At 38.6% G+C, this 17,976-nt stretch overlaps 1 protein-coding gene across 1 annotated transcript in view; it reads right to left on the reverse strand.

Annotated features, from left to right (window-relative positions):
- Positions 1-17,976, reverse strand: part of PHEX (phosphate regulating endopeptidase X-linked) — a 196,510-nt gene that overhangs the window by 138,741 nt on the left and 39,793 nt on the right. The window contains exons 6-7 of the mRNA XM_046672703.1: positions 4,226-4,294; positions 1,540-1,656 (exon numbers count right to left, since the gene is read on the reverse strand). Coding sequence (XP_046528659.1) covers positions 1,540-1,656; positions 4,226-4,294 — 186 coding nt within the window. The remainder of the gene's footprint in view (positions 1-1,539; positions 1,657-4,225; positions 4,295-17,976) is intronic.

A 17,976-nucleotide genomic window follows, 5' to 3' on the forward strand; every position in this document is an offset into this window, starting at 1 on the left:
CTGGACAGCCACATTCAAAAGAATGAAGGTAGACCACTATCTCACACCATACACAAAAATAAACTCAAAATGGATCAAAGACTTGAAGATACGTCCTGAAACTATAAAACTCCTGGAAGATAGTATTGGTAGTACACTCTTTGACATCGAACTAAAAAGGATCTTTTCAAATACCATGTCCTCTCAGACAAGGGAAACAAAAGAAAAATGAGTGGGAATTCATCAGACTAAAGAGCTTCTGCAATGCAAAAGAAACTAGGATCAAAACAAAGAGACAACCCACCAACTGGGAGAAAATATTTGTAAGTCATGTATCTGACAAGGGCTTAATCTCCATAATATATAAGGAATTCACAAAACTGAACAATAAGAAAGCAAACAACCAGAACAAAAAGTGGGCAGAGGAGATGAACAGACATTTTTCCAGAGAAGATGTACCGACGGCCAATAAACACATGAAAAGATGTTCAGTATCACTCATCATCAGGGAAATGCAAATCAAAACTACACTAAGATAGCACCTTATGCCTGTTAAAATAGCTATAATCACTAAGACTAAAAATAACAAATGTTGGAGAGGGTGTGGAGAGAAGGGAACCCTCACACACTGCTGGTGGGAATGCAAACTGGTGCAACCACTATGGAAAACAGTATGGAGATTCCTCAAAAAAATAAAAATAGAACCACCATATGACCCAGCTATCCCACTACTGGGTATCTACCCAAACAATTTGAAATCAACAATCCGAAGTAACATATGCTCCCCTATGTTCATTGCAGCATCATTCACAATAGCCAAGACATGGAAACAATCCAAGTGCCCATCGACCGATGATTGGATAAAGAAGATGTGCTATCTATATATACAATGGAATACTACTCAGCCAGAAAAAAAGACAAATTCATCTCATTTGCAGTAACATGGAAGAGCCTGGAGGGAATTATGCTAAACAAAATAAGCCAGACTGAGAAAGACAAACACCAGATGATTTCACTCATATGTGGAATATAACCAAGTACTAGGACAAGGAAAACAGTTCAGTGGTTACCAGTGGAAGAGGGGTTGGGCTGGGGCACAAGGGGTGAAGGGGAGCACTTATGTGGTGACAGTCAAGAAATAACGTACAACTGAAATTTCACAATTATGTAAACTATTATGAACTCAATAAAAAAAATTTTAAAAACCCTCCATTCAAGCCAAATTGATAAGGATTTATTAAATATCTACTCTTCTATTAGAGTCACACAGAAGTTTCTCCAGGAAAACATAATCAGAAAGTCTCTCTGCCACTGTTCTTTGGCCACAGCTGAGCAGCATATGAACGCTGAATGGGCTCCAACTAGGGAAGTAGAAGGAGTGAAGAGCTCTTCTTTCTGTCATGGTTCTTCTTCCTGTTACTGCTCAGAGGGGATGCTATTAGTTCTACCTGGACAAAAGGACAGTCCCACAGAATGCTATTTTTATATATATTTTCATTCAGCATATACTGCCTTTAAAATAAGGAAAAGAAAAGAAAGAGATTTTAGATTAAGACTTACCTCAGCTATCTTAATTTCCAATCTAAGCACTGACTTCATGTCATGCTCTGCTCGGGAGCTATTAGCTCCCAAAAGCACAGCAGTATCCACCATGAACTTGTAAAGGGCATCTCGATACTGTAAGAGATAAAGAAGCAAGTGACCATGACAACAGCTATAAGGAAGTATGTTTCAGTAACATGGAAGAGCAGAAACAGCAGGTAGAAATAAATGCCCTTAATTTCCACTCTGTACTCAAAGTATGATACAGGCATTATGCAATACCAACCTCCCATCAACTACTTTGGGAGAAAGAAGAGTGATGGCTACTTGAGTACTGTTCTCCCATGAGAGACAGAGATGTCTAGCCACCAAGGATCAAGAGAAGTTGTTTTCTGGACATTATGGATACAGGAAACGTCTCCAAATAAGTTCAGGATAGAAAGTTAAAGGTCAGACTCCTCTTTCCAGGCAAGTGAGACTTTAATAAAATAACAGGAAAGAACTGTTGCTAAAATCAGGAACTATGATCCATGAAGACTGCTGGGAACCGTAATTTACTCTCTTCCAGCTCAATTTACCCACTTTCACACTAAGAAATAAAAGATCAGCAATTGCAGCCCTATGTCTTTTCAGTGTTGTATGGTTTTTACAAAGTTCTCCTCACTAGGCTCAGGAAAAAAAAGAAGGGAGAGAAGAGAGGAGTGATGAAGAGACACCGAGCAAACAGTAAACATAAAATTTCCTCCTTGCATGTTCATAAACATATTTTCAGGCCATTCATATGTCACTAGAGGGGGGACCTTACTTTGTTTGAATTGAGGAATCTCATTGGGGGTCACCTCTCCTTTCAGATACATTTGTGAGAACTCACTACAGCAGGTATTAAATTATCTCATAGTTATGCTATGGGAATAAGATCTCCTAATGTACACCTTGGTTCTGTAAGCTGTTCTTACTATGATTATGACCTCAAGACCTATACAATGCTTGGCATATAGTGGGCCCTTAAATAAATATCTGTTGAATCAGTAAGCAAGGTTTGTAAATAGTCTTAATTAGAAATAATGCTTTGCAATTCCAAGTTCAATTTTAAAAATATTTATTCTACCAATACATATGCAAGATGTCTTGCTAGGCATTCTGTGCATATGGAGGGGTACAGATGAAAAATTAAAATAATGCTTGAGTCTGGTTCTCAGTGTGTGATCCAGTAAGGGAGATAAACATGTAATTACTAACTGTAACATTAGAAAGACCAAAATAAGTTCCTTAATAAAACTGCTAAGTGCTTGGAAACTCAAGAGCTGGAGAAGAATTCCAGCCTGGAGAAATTGGGGACATTACATTTGAAGGAGATACGTTCAAGAGCAGTGAGGAGTCCTTCTGGGAGGTGCACAAGCTGCCTTTGTTGGGAGGTAGAATAAAAGTAGATGAGACAGCAAAGGTGGTTTGGGATCAGGTCATGAGGCCTTGAACTCCCTCTAAGGAATTTAGACCCTAACTTGTAAGCAAAAGCATGCTGGGAGCTGTGCTTTGAGAAGAGAACTTGTCAAAAGGTGCTAAGGAGGTAACGGAATGAAGAGGAGAGGTAACAGTTAAAAGGCTGCTTGCTGTAGTCAAGTTGAGAGTTAACAAGGATCTGACCTAGGGCAATAAGGATAGAAAGGAAGGACCAGGTGAAAGATATTCTGAAGGCAGACTCCACAGGATTTGACTGATTGGTTATAGGGAGGAGATTTCAAGCCTGACTGCTAATAGGGTAGTGACCCCAGCAGAAACAGAGGTCCTCCCAGATTGGCCAAAGTTCATTCTGTCTACCTTCAAAAAGGAAAACTTGCCAAGCTTCTTTGATGAGAGTCCTGAGCCAGAAAGTTGCCTCGGACCTTGGCTAGCGTCCTGCCCTCCAGAGCCTTCTAAAAACAGGGTTTAGTATCAGCAAAGGAACAAGGGCTTCCATTGTGAGCCAGCACCTCCTAGTCTAAGTTCCTGTGTTCTCAGGCTGGGCTAGGAACCAGAGAGCTCCCTGGTCGAGGGTCCCCTGGGTCTGAGACTCCTTTGGAAGTTCAATAAAGTTTCCAAAATGAATTCAAAGTGTCAAAAATGAACCAGCTCTAATCCAATCTCCAGGAACCTACTAGGTTTCCAAGCCAACCCAAGAAATCTAACCTGATTGATCCCCTCTGGTTCTCTTTAACCTTACATTAACTTGGGACACCTGTTTAAGAAATCAAATTCCTGGGCCCCACTTCAAGTCTACCAAATCAGACTCTCCAGGGCTGCTACCCCAGAATCAACATTTAATAGAAGCGTCCCAGGTGATTCTTAAGCAGTACGATTTGAGAACCATTGGTGGACTGGGTATTCCTCCCCAAACTTTACTTCCACAATGCGTAGTCAGCTCTCTGCACTTTTGAGGAATGGCTGCAAGCTCATTTCTCAGTTACCTCATTTGGGTGTGCTGTCTCCCCAGCTCAATCATGAGGGCACTGAGCACAGGGACTTATACAGCCTTGATGCCCAGACTTCCAGAAGAGAGCGAGTGCCATCTAGCTGCCTGAATAAAAGGCCTTTGCTTCCTGCATTGGGAATATGATCATCAAATAGCCACACTGCTCATTTCCAGTAAAGAGTCGGGATTTTAGAACAACTTATGAACCCAACAACAGCCCAGCAAGGCACAGACTTGAATATGAGTAAAACTTACTGATTTGGCTTCTGTGCTATTATCAAGGTAGTCTTCCCTCACGGCTAAGGAGAGCGTTGCTTGGTCCAGCTGTTGAAACAAAAACAGAAAGCATTCTGCTTGCACTGCAAATTCTTATGTACCATATTAACAAGAGTCATGAGATCTGCATCCCAGCCATATTTTGAGCTTGTGTCACCATTACAAAAACAATTCAGTGCATTCAGAGCTACATGTAAATAGGCCCTTCAGCAATGATAGATATTATAAAGTATCAGACCCTCAACTGCTTCCCTGATTTATGGTTTCTAACCCTTTTGAAGTTCTATCAATACTGAATAGCGTCAAAGCTATGTGAGTTGGAAAAGGTCTTAGAGAAGATCTGGTTTTCCCCTTTATTTGATGGGTGGAGAAACAAAAGCCAGAAAAGGGTTGTGACTTTCGCAAGGTAACACGGTTGGGCAGAGCTCCGAGGAGAATCATTGTCTCCTGTCACCAGATCCAGTATTCTTCTCATTGCAGTATTGTGCAAAATGCCAATCTGGATGGAGTTGATAAATCAGGTTTTCCACCTCCCTACCCCTAAAATACTGTGTTGCACTGATTTTTTTATTTGAAAGGAATTAAATGATAATTTTGTTTTGAGAAATCTTTGAAAATTTTAGAACTCTGGAAAGTTTAGGATAGGTGATAAAAATACAAATAATAATCAGACAACTAAATAACTAGAATTATTATTATGGAAAAGTATAGCATAATTTCTTGAATTAAAACTTTCAACACCTTAAAGGCAATCAAAGGGAAGAAAACAGTCTTTTCAAAGAACATGCTAGAACAACTGGACACCCATATACAAAAAAATTAACCTCCACCCATACCTCACACCTTATGTAAAAATTAATTCAAAATGGATCATAGACCTAAATGTAAAACCTAAAATTATAAAACTTCTAGAAGAAAACATAGAGGAAAATCTTTGTGACTTGGGGCTAGACGAAAGTTTGGTTCTTAGACATAACACCAAAATCACAATTCATAAAAGAAAAAATAAATTGGATTCCATCAATAAAACTTTTGCTCTCTGAAAGAAACTGTTAGAAGAATGAAAAAACAAACTACAGAGAGCAAGAAAATATTTGAAAATCTCATATATGACAAAGGACTTGTATGCAGAACATATAAAGAGCCCTCAAAATTCAATAAGAAAACAACCCAATTTAAAAGTGGACAAAAAATCTGAACAGACACTTCACCGGAGAAGATCTGAAGATGGAAAATAAGTGCATGAAAAGATGCTCAACATCACTAGCCATTAGGAAAATGTAAATTAAACCCACAATAAAACACCACTACACATCTACTAGAGTGGCAAAAAAAAACCCTGATAACACCAAGTGCTGACAAGAATGTGGAAAAGCTAGATCACTCATACATTGCTGATGGGAATGAAAAACAGCAGAACCACTCTGGAAACGAGTCTGACAGTTTCTTACCCACTTACATATGACCCAGCAATCCTGCTCCTAGCTATTTACCCAAGAGAAATGAAGACTTCTGCTCACACAAAAACCTGCATGCAACTTTTATTCATATTTGCCCAAAACTAGAAACAATCCAAATGTTCTTCCACTGGTAAATGGATAAACAAACTGTGATACACAATGGAATACTACTCAGCCATAAAAAGGAATGAACTACTGATACATGCAACAACACAGGAAAATTTTAATCCCATTTCGAAAAGGGCAAAACAAAAAGAGAACACGGTTTGGGGATGGAGAAAGTGGTTGACCACGAAGGGGCAACACGAGGTAATTTTTGGGGGGTGATGGAACTATTCTGTTTCTTGATTATGGCGGTGATTAAATGACTCCATGCATTTTTCAAAACTTCTAGACACATGCATCACAAAAAGCGAACTGTATATAAATTTAAAATAAATGAATTTTTTTAAAGTTCCAGAACCTTCTCTAAATCTATAGCTGTTCTTTCTTGAATAACAGCAACTTCCTAAAGACTGAATAAAACTAATCCCAACAGATTTTCTCATTTAAATCTGATTCACACATAAAAATGTTAAGTCAAATTAACAAGATACAAGATCTAAATAAATCAAAAATTAGTAGCAACTGAATAAAAACTGGATCCTACGTGCCCGTATCATTAGTCTATATGACTTTAGATTGTTTTAATCTATCTCCTCTAGTTTCTTCTTCATTACTATAATTCCAAATATTTTATTTTTTTAATACATAAAACCTGTATAGGATCATAGTTTTCCATGAAAATCCCCTTCATACAGAACAAATTCTACAAAGGCCAAGTTAAGAGTTAGTGATGTTATGAAAAATTTAAGGAAAAGTATGGCTCTTGTTTCAAAGGGGAAAAAGATGTTTTCATAACATCCATCCTGTCTATGTGTATTGCTAAAATCCTCAAATTACTATGTTCAATCATCTTCTCTAATCAGCCCAAAACAACTAAGTCACAAGCAGCCTGGCTTCATCGTACTGCAATTCCCAATCTACCACCGTTCCTTCCAAAAATTAAGTAAGCCTGGATCATGAAACACAATATTATGATTAAGATGCTTTGGCTTTCAATTAGATTTGGACCACTTGGAGCATCTTTTGAGCTTCAGTCTCATAGGAAAGGAAACTGTGTAGACAATATCAAGAAAGCCAAAGCTTCTCTCTGATGAAATGAAGTTAAATCCACTTATTGTAAAAGTTTAGATGATTCCAGTGAAGTTACCAGACCTTTTTTAAACCTTCAGATTGTTATGGTTTCTAGGGAACATTTTAAATACACCAAACAGATGGAATAAGGTCAGTCAATTAAATCTCATTAGAAACATACAAACTCTTGAGGCAAAAGAATTTCTCAAGAGGCCAACATCAGGACACTGTGTTATTTGAGGTTTTTTAATCCTTGCATTTATAACTGATCTGAATATTGCAAGTAGAAAATAAAATATGTGTTTAGGAAATCCTATACACTGAACTGAAATAAGAATTTTTTTTCTCCAACTGCAATAAACCTCAGGTTAGGAAACAAAGCAGTAATACAAAAAAAAAACATCTGACACATTATGATGTAGGAAAAGTAAAAAACAAAGAAATCAGAAAAACTTCATTTCCAAGAGAGTCTGTCCTTGTCATCCTTATGGATTTTGCTAAGAGTCAGACAAATGCAGGTCACTGAGTGATGATGACTTTAAGTCAGTTTCAGTAATACATACTGAGACAACTCCAGCCTTCCAAACACTCTTTCAGGATCATATATACTCAAGTCTTTTATTGCCTCTTAAACCCTCATTCTTATCTTGTTATATAAAATAAACCCAAACACATGTATCATGATAACGTTTTTGGGGATTAGCTTCTGTGGTTTCTTTTATTTTTATTTCCTTTCTCCCATTTAAGCCTATGGCAGATCTTGTGCCATCTCCCCACAGGGGAGCTTTACAGAGGACCATTGTGTGGGTCTGAGCAACCCCTGCTTGCTGAACAGCATGTTCTTGGCATGGGGATACATCTGTCCATTGGAAAGGCACCTTTTTCTTTACCCAGAGGCGCCACCTGCCCACTCAAGGGTATGCCCACCGTGCTGTGCCTTCCCAGAAAGAGTCCTAGGGACTAGACAAGGTAAGAACATTGAGGAAAACAGAATGTGATGGAAAAGGACGTCTATGTACACTGAGGAAAGAGAGTTTAGGGTAAGAGAGACTTCTCCCAGAGAAAAAAGAGGATCTCCTAGGCAGCCAAAGAAGTCAAAGTTTCTGATGAGCAGAGGGACCAGTCAATGCCCCTAGAAAGTGGCAAGATCTGAGGAGTGGGGAGCCCAGAGAAGCACACTTGAAGGGGCCACATGGACTGGAATAGCGGGTTTCTTTTCAGAAACAGATAACTGATGATCGGAGGGTCTCCCAGATGCTAGGAGAAAGCTGAGGAATGGGGCAACCAGGAGGTGGGGAAGTGCCTAGACTGGTTCAGTTTCCCCCTAAAAGGTGGGGTAGGAGCTCAGTCAGAGATGAGATTGACTAAAGAAAATGCCTATTTCTCACACATCTGAATTTGAGATCTGAGAGGTATGTTGGGTACAAAAATTGAAGAGAAACAGTCTCCAAATGGTTCTGACCAGTTGCCTGGCCATGCTTTAAAAGGGCACCTTTTGTCATACACTACTGTGTACCAGTACCTTTCCTGTAATCCATCACCAAATTCATCTCATTTAAACCTCACAGCGACAGTGAAAAGTAAATTCTAATTCACCTTTCATTACACATGGGGAAAAGGAGACTCAGAGAGGTGAAGCAATTTGCACACAGATATTCAGTGAGTAAATCACAAAGCCAAACCACGAACCTCAATCTCTTTAACACTAAAGCCTACTCTTCTTTCAACTCTGCCGCTGGTTTTCAAATTACGTTCCAGAAACCTAAAAGGTGCTTTAGGGGCTCCAAATAGTCAACTAGATTTTTTATAGTTTTAACTATTTTTAATAAAAACAACACTCACAAATCCTACAACATTGGCAGCCACCAATACATTAATTTTTGTTGTCAGGTTCATTGGGTTTTATGCAGATCTCAGAAGAACGCTTCTCCTACCACATCTAGACACACGCTTGAACTTCTCGTAACTGTGTCATGATTAGAAAGACTGTAGCCCTATTTTGTTAATTCAAGTGTGTGAATATTCACCCATATAAAATGGTACAAACAGGGACATAACTAAAGCAAACATGTGCTGCACTCAAATGCCAAGCCATGCTCAAACACATCAGTTTGGAACAAGCTGCCATCCTGGCAAAGGAGAGCAGTAGTAAGTACATGAGTGCCTCCTTATATTTAAAGAGTATTCTATTATTGATAGTTCAGTGTTTCTAGAATCAGTTTAACCGAAAATTAAGTGTACAAGGCAAGCTGTTAAAAAATATTTACCATGTTCCTCTTCCTCATGTTTCCTGTAAGGTGGTATTAAAACTAGAGGCTTGTAAAAAAGAACAAAATGGTCCCATTTGCAACAATATGGATGGACCTTGAGGGAATTATGTTAAGTGAAATAAGCAAGATAGAGAAAGACTCCACTCATATGAGGAATTTAAAAATGTAGACAAAGAGAACAGATTAGTGGCTACCATGGGAAAGGTGGGGTGGGGGGTAGACACAAAGGGTGAAGGGGTGCACCTACAACACGACTGGCAAACAATAACGTACAACTGAAATGTCACAAGATTGTAGCCTATCATTAACTCAATAAAAATTAAATTTAAAAAAAAATACTAGAGGAGGCCAGCCTGGTGGCGCAGCGGTTAAGTTCGCACGTTCCGCTTCTCAGCAGCCAGGGGTTCGCCGGGTCGGATCCCGGGTGTGAACATGGCACCGCTTAGCAAAAGTCATGCTGTGGCAGGCGTCCCACATATAAAGTAGAGGAAGATGGGCATGGATGTTAGCTCAGGGCCAGCCTTCCTCAGCAAAAAGATGAGGATTGGCAGTAGTTTTTCAGGGTTCAGCTTCCTAAAAAAAAAAAAGCAAAAAAAAAAAAAAAACTAGAGGCTTGATTAGATCCAACTTCATTTCTTTTCTTTTCTTTTGGCAAGACATCACTGGTGATGGTGTATGCTTCCCCCTGCATGATATCAGGAGGCACACAAAATCTGGTTGTCCCACTTTTAGCAATGCTACTGTTGATATCTGGGTTCCTTTGATGTCAGTTGGATCTCTCTATCATTAATTTCCCCAACAACCATTCACCTAACGGTTTTAGTAGCTATTGATGATAGCTGCCTTCATCCTTTATTTCATTAGGGATTTTAAACATGGTAACTTTTTAATTCCATTATTTCTCCTGCATTTTGAAGATGTGATTGTCCTATAAACAAGAATTTTCCCCCACCAGCTATTAGGTTCCCCTGAAATCAATCAAATCCAGAATGTTCTAGATTAAAATAAACATCAATCAAATACGCGTGTGATTCCTATTTGGAACCCAAATCAAAGACCAACTGTTTAATTTTTTAAAAGGACATGTTTGAGACAATCAGGAAAACTGAAAACTAACTGGATATCAGATGTTAATTATGGAATTATGATTACTTTTTTGGTTGTGATAGTAGTCCTTTCCATTAGATAAACACTAAAGTATTTACCAGCACGACGATATTATATTTTGTATTTGCTATAAAATGTTCCAGCCTCCCCCAAAAAAGGAGGGGTTTAGATGAAACAAGAACAGCCAAAAGCTTCTGGTTGTTCAAGTGGGGGTGATGAGTACATGGGAGTTTGTTTTACCATTCTTTTTTACTTTTGTGTGTATTATTTTCCATAATAAAATGTTTAAAGAAACAAATTCAATTCTTGGACTAGGTCCAGAATTGGTGAAAAATTAAATAGTTAACATTTGCAATTACTTATCTGCATGTGAATCAAGATCTACCACCCAATAGAGTGCATAAACTTAAGTTTGAAAGACAGTCTCCAGCCTACTTCAAAACAGCACTTAAGGCGTTTGGAACGATGTCACAATAGTTCTGGAATTAAGAATATAGTCTTAAAACCTGCTTTGTTAGGCTTTTTCTTTTATTTTTACTTTATTGAGGTCATAAGTTTATAACGTTGTGCAATTTCAGTTGTACATTATTACTTGTCAGTCACCATATATATGTGCCCCTTTACCCTTTATGCCCATCCCCCAAACCCCTTCTCTCTGGCAACCACTAATCTGTTCTCTTTGTCCATGTTTTATCTTCCACACGAGTGAAATCATACAGTGTTTGTCTTTCTCTGTCTGGCTTATTTCGCTTAACATAATACCCTCAAGGTGCATCCATGTTGTTGCAAATGGAATGATTTTGTCTTTCTTTATGGCTGAGTAGTATTTCGGGTGTGTGTGTTTGTGTGTGGGTGGGTGGGTGGGTGTGTGTGTGTGTACACGTATCATATATCTTCTTTATCCATTCATCAGTGGTTGGGCACTTGGGTTGCTTCCATGCCTTGGCTACTGTGAATAATGTTGCAGTGAACATAGGGTGCATAAGTCTGTTTTTGATTTCAAGTTCTCTGGATAAATACCCAGTAGTGGAATAGCTGGGTTGTATGGTATTTTGATTTTTAATTTTTTGAGAACTCCCCATACTGTTTTCCATGGTGGCTGCACCAGTTTGCATTCCCACCAGCAGTGTAGGAAGGTTAGCTTTTCTCCACATCCTCTCCAACATTTGCTGTTTTTTTTCTTGGTGATTATAGCCATTCTAATGGGTGTAAAGTGATATCTCATTGTAGTTTTGATTTGCATTTCCCTAATGATTAGTGATGTTGAACATCTCTTCATGTGCCTGTTGGCCGTCTGCGTATCTACTTTGGAAAAATATCTGTTCATATCCTCTGCCCATTTCTTGATTGGCTTTTTTGTTTGGTTTCTTATTGTTGAGTTGTATGAGTTCTTTATATATTTTGGAGAGTAACCCCTTGTCAGATATATGATTTGCAAATATTTTCTCCCAGTTGGTGGGTTATCTTTTTGTTGTCTTCCTGGTTTCCTTTACCTTGCAGAAGCTCTTTAGTCTGATGAAGTCCCACTTGTTTATTTTTTCTTTTGTTTCCCTTGCACGAGTAGACATGGTATTGGAAAAGATGCATCTACGACCAATGCCAAAGAGTGTACTGCCTATATTTTATTCTAGGAGTTTTATGGTTTCACATCTTATCTTCAAGTCTTTAATCCACCTTGAGTTAATTTTTGTGTATGGTGAAAGATAATAATCTACCTTCATTCTTTTGAATGTGGCTGTCCAGTTTTCCCAACACCATTTATTGAAGAGATTTTCCTTTCTCCATTGCATGTTCTTAGCTCCTGTGTTGAAGATTAACTGTCTGTAGATGTGTGGTTTTATTTCTGGGCTTTCAATTCTGTTCCATTGATCTGTGTGTGTGTTTTTGTAGCAGTACCATGCTGTTTTGATTACTATAGCTTTGCAGTATATTTTGAAATCAGGGATTGTGATGTCTCCAGCTTTGTTCTTTTTTCTCAGGGTTGCTTCAGCTATGCAGGGTCTTTGGTTGCCCCATATGAATTTTAGGATTTTTTTCTTCTATTTCCATGAAGAATGTCATTGGGATTCTGATTGGGATTGCGCTGCATATGTAGATTACTTTAGGTAGTATCGACATTTTAACCATGTTTATTCTTCCATGTGCATGGAATATCATTCCATTTCTTTATGTCATCATCGATTTCTCTCAATAATGCCTACAGTTTTCATTATATAGGTCTTTCACCTCTTTGGTTAAATTTATTCCTAGATATTTTATTCTTTTTGTTGCAATTGTAAATGGGATTGTATTCTTGAGTTCTCCATTAGTTCATTATTAGAGTACAGAAATGCAACTGATTTTTGTAAGTTGATTTTGTACCCTGCAACTTTGCTGTAGTTGTTGATTATTTCTAATAGTTTTCTGACAAATTCTTTAGGGTTTTCTATATGTAAGATCATGTTGTCTGCAAACAGCGAGAATTTCACTTCTTCCTTGCCAATTTGGATACCTACTAGTTCTTTTTCTTGCCTAATTGCTCTGGCCAAAACCTCCAGTACTATGTTGAATGAGAGTGGTGAGAGTGGGTACCCTTATCTTGTTCCTGCTCTCAGAGGGATGGCTTTCAGTTTTTCCCTGTTGAATATGATGTTGGCTGTGGGTTTGTCATATATGGCCTTTATTACATTGAGGTACTTTCCTCATATACTCATTTTATTGACTTTTTATCATAAATGGATGCTGGATCTTGTCAAATGCTTTCTCTGCATCTATTGAGATGATCATATGGTTTTTATTCCTTATTTTGTTAATGTGATATATCGCATTGATTGATTTGTGGATGTTGAACCATCCCTGCATCCCTGGTATAAATCCCACTTGATCCTGGTGTATGATCCTTTCAATGTATTGCTGTATTTGGTTTGCCAGTATTTCGTTGGAGGATTTTTGCATCTATGTTCATCAGTGATACTGGCCTGTAATTTTCCTTCTTTGTGTTGTCCTTGCCTGGCTTTGGGATAAGGGCAATGTTGGCCTCATAGAATGTGTTAGGAAGTGTTCTATCTTCTTCAATCTTTTGGAATAGTTTGAGAGGGACAGGTATTAAATCTTCTTTGAATATTTGGTAGAATTGTCCAGAGAAGCCATCTGGTCCTGGACTTTTATTTTTGGGGAGGTTTTTGATTACTATTTTAATCTCTTTACTTGTGATTGGTCTATCCAGATTCTCTATTTCTTTTTGATTCACTTTGGGGAGGTTGTATGAGTCTAAGAATTTATCCATTTCTTCTAGATTGTCCAATTTGTTGGCATATAGTTTTTCATAGTATTCCCTTATAATCTTTTGTGTTTCTGTGGTATCTGTTGTAATTTCTCCTCTTTAATTTCTAATTTTATTTGAGCCTTCTTTTTTTCTTAGTGAGTCTGACTAAGGGTTTGTCAATTTTCTCTTCCCACAGAAACAGCTCTTAGTTTCACTGATTTTTTGTTTTCAATTTCATTTATTTCTGCTCTATTATTTCCCTCCTTCTGCTGACTTCTGGCTTTGTTCTTCTTTTTCTAGTTCTGATTGCTTATTTGAGACTTTTCTTGTTTGTTAAGGTGGGCCTGTATTGCTATGAATTTCCCACTTAGGACCGCTTTTGCTGCATCCTGTATGAGTTGGTATGGTGTATTTTCATTTTCATTTGTCTCCAGATGTTTTTTTATTTCTCCTTTTTTTCAATGATCCATTGGTTGTTCAGTAGCATGCTGTTTAGTCTCCACATATTTGTCACTTTCCCAGCTTTTTTCTTGTAGGTGATTTTTAGTTTCATGGCATTGTGGTAGGAAAAGATATGACATGATTTTAATCTTCTTAAATTTATTTAGGCTTGCCTTCTTTCCAAACACATGGTCTATCTTTAAGAATGTTCCATGTGCACTTGAGAAGAATGTGTATTCTGCTGTTTTTGGATGAAGTGTTATATATCTATTAAGTCCATTTGGTCTAGTTTTTCATTTAATTCCCCTATTTCCTTGCTGATTTTCTGTCTGGATGATCTAGCTTGATGTAAGTGGGGTGTTGAAGTCCCCTACTATTATTGTGTTGCTGTTAATGTCTCCTTTTAGGTCTGTTAATAGTTGCTTTATGTACTTTGGTGCTCCTTTGTATTTGTGTTAGGTGCATATATAAGTGTTATGTCCACTCAATGGAGTGTGACTTTTATTATTATATACCACCTCTCTTTGTCTCTCATTGCCTTTTTTATCTTGAAGTCTACTTCGTCTGATATGAGTATGGCAACAACTGCTTTGTTTTGTTTGCCATTAGCTTGCAGTATCGTCTTCCATCCCTTCACTCTGAGCCTGTGTTTGTCTTTAGAGCTGAGATGTGTTTCCTGGAGGCAGCATATTGTTGGGGCTTGTTTTTTAATCCAGCCAGCCACTCTGTGTATTTTGATTGGAGAATTCAATCTATTTAAATTTAGAGTGATTGTTGATATACGAAAGCTTAACATTGCCATTTTATCATTTGTTTTCCACTTGTTCTGTATTTCCCTTGTTTCTTGTCCTGTGTATTTCCAGCTGCAAATTCAGTTTGGTGGTCCTCTATGATGGTTTTCTCAGTTTTCTGTTTATTCATCATTTGTGTCTCTGTTCTGATTTTTTGTTTAGTGGCTACCATGAGGTTTGTACAAAAGATCTCATAGATGAGACAGTCCATTTTCTGAAAGCCTCTTCTTTCCTTAGTCTAAGCAGCTTCCATCCTTTGCCTCTTCCCTGTCTAAGTTATTCTTGTCACAACTTATTCTGTTTCGTGTTGTGAGTCTGTGGTTAAAATGAAGTGATTATAGTTATTTTTGATGTTTTCCTTCCCTTTATCTTTAATGTTATAAGTGTTTGCTAATCTGTTCTGATAGATAGAAAAAATCAGAAAATTGCAGCTCTCTATCTCCTTGCTCAAGGCTTTGTAAACCCCTTTCACTTTTTTTTTCAGGTTTGAGGGCCCCCTTTATCATTTCTTATAGGGGAGGTCTAGTGGCAATGAAATCCCTCAGCTTTTGTTTATCTGGGAAAGTTTTTATTTCTCTATCATATTTGAAGGATATTTGTGCTGGATAGAGTATTCTTGGCTGAAAGTTTTTGTCTTTCAGAATTTGAATATATCATTCCACTCTCTCCTAGCATGTAAAGTTTCTGCTGAGAAATCCACTGAAAGCCTGAATAGGGATTCCTCTGTAGGTTATTTTTTTCTGCCTTGCTGCCCTTAATATCTTTTGTCATTGACTTTTGCCAGCTTTACTAATATATGCCTTGGAAAAGGTCTTTTTACAATGATGCAATTAGGAGTTCAATTAGCTTCATTTACTTGTAATCCCAGCTCTTTCCCCAAGTTCAGGAAGTTCTCAGCTATTATTTCGTTGAACAAGCTCTCTGCTCCTTTCCCCCTCTAGAATACCTATAATCCTTATGTTGCATCTCCTAATTGAGTCAGATATTTCTCGGAGAATTTCATCATTTCTTTTTAGTCTTAGTTCTCTCTCCTCCTGCATCTGAAACAGTTCTATATTTCTGTCCTCTAAATTGCTAATTCTGTCCTCCATAACATCAGCTCTGTTATTTAAGGAATCCAGATTTTTCTTTATCTCATTCATTGTGTTTTTCATCTCCAACACTTCTGGTTGGTTTTTCTTTATAGTTTTTTTTTGAAGAAGAAGAAGAAGAAGATTAGCCCTGAGCTAACTACTGCCAATCCTCCTCTTTTTTGCTGAGGAAGACTGGCCCTGAGCTAATATCCATGCCCATCTTCCTCTACTCTATACGTGGGACACCTACCACAGCATGGCTTTTGCCAAGCAGTGCCATGTCCGCACCCAGTCTCTGAACTGGTGAACCCCAGGCCGCCAAGAAGCGGAACATGCAAACTTAACAGCTGTGCCACCAGTCCAGCCCCTTTCTTTATAGTTTTAATCTCTTTTGTGAAGAATTCCCTCTGTTCATTAATTTTACTCCTGATTTCATTGAACTGTCTTTCTGAGTTTTCTTGTAACTGACTGAGTCTTTTTATGATAGCTATTTTGAATTCTCTGTCATTTGGATGGTAAATTTCTGCGCCTTTAGGATTTATTTCTGGTTACTTGTCATTTTCTCTCTGGTCTGGAGGGTTAATATACCTCTTCATTCTATTTGATGGGGGCAGATTTGTGCTGTCACATACTGGTAGTGTCTGGTCACAGATTCCACCTGCTGCCACTTTGGGGGGGGAGGCAGGAGCTGTGTATTCTGAACCTGCCACAATACCTGGCAGCTGTGCCTATACTTTGGAAGCTGTGCTGACAGGGCCCATCTGTGCTTGCCCACTGGCCACACTACTGCTTTACACACATAGATAGGTGCACAGGCATTCTGCCAGGGGTCCCCTGCTCTGGCCAACTGGCTGAGCTGGTGTGCCAGGCTGGGGGGAAGGGGTGCACAATCCTGGGTGCTCCTGCTCTGCTTTCATTGTCTGCCCTCCTAGGATGCTCGGCTCAGTGAAGACACCCCTGTGATTCCTTAGCTTCCTCAGTGTGGAGCATTTCCATTGGCTGGGAGGCACCTCCAAGGGTGAAGGCATTCCCACGGAGGGCTGCCCCTTCCTTCCTCTCCTCTCAGAGTTGCACGCTGGCCAATGCACACAGTTTCATGCCCTAGGGTGCTGCCACTAGGGGAGGGAGAGGATATCCCCTTATAGCCTCCCACTGCCTCCTGAGGGGTCGAGCACCTCTACCTTCAGACGTATGGTTGCATGGATCTCTCAGACACCTACTGTGTTGTGTGAATGTCTTCTATTGGTTTATGAATGTCCTTTTCATTGTATCTTATGAGGGAGAGACTAAGGGAAGAGCTCACTCCACCATGATGCTGACATCACTCTACCTTGTTAGTTTTTTAAAGTGAGTAATCTACTAACACAAGACAAAGGTCAATCTGACCATCACCATCATTGTGCCTTGCATAGCATGTCTTATCCTGACAGCATCAGAATACACCTCAGTGCCATGTTGTTATTCCATCACTCAAAAACATGGAAATACAGCTGTCTCTGGAACTAAGAATTTCCTCTTTAGTAGATGGGAATTCTTTCAGGGACTGAAGATTTTTTTATTGAGACTTCCAATTGCCTAAACTAGAAATGGGCAAACTACAGCCTGTGGGCCAGCCTGCCACACAGTCACACCCAGTTGTATACAGACTAGCTACAGCTACTTTCCCAGGTACAACAGCAGAGTTGAGTAATTGAGACAGAGACCATATGGCCCACACAGCTTAAAATATTTACTATCTGGTCCTTTACAGAAAAAAATGTGCTAGTCCTTTGGTGTAATCAAAAAATAAACTCCAGGGTGTAGATTTGAAAAAGTTGACTAATATCAGGAGAGGGTAATACACTCTAAAGATTCTATACTTCTACGATTTGAATATCAATATATAATTAATATTTTCTGGTCCAACAAAGGACAGAATTGGGGTAAAAAATCAGTGGTTCAATAAAACTTTCATTATTAGAGTAACTGTGGAAGCAAAAAAAACCCAGCAGGATCAAAACACAAAACAATTTGAGAAATGTTATTTGAATTCTTGCCAAGCTGTTTCATTGATGAATCTTTCACTATTGGTAGTTCTCTGACAGTCTCTTGATTTTACCAATGTAATAATCTACCTCAGGGTATGTCTGCACGGCCTATTCCTTTATGAAGAGATGCTTATTCTCCCA

The sequence above is a fragment of the Equus quagga genome, chromosome 10, assembly GCF_021613505.1.
Source record: "Equus quagga isolate Etosha38 chromosome 10, UCLA_HA_Equagga_1.0, whole genome shotgun sequence".
Classification (NCBI taxonomy): domain Eukaryota; kingdom Metazoa; phylum Chordata; class Mammalia; order Perissodactyla; family Equidae; genus Equus; species Equus quagga.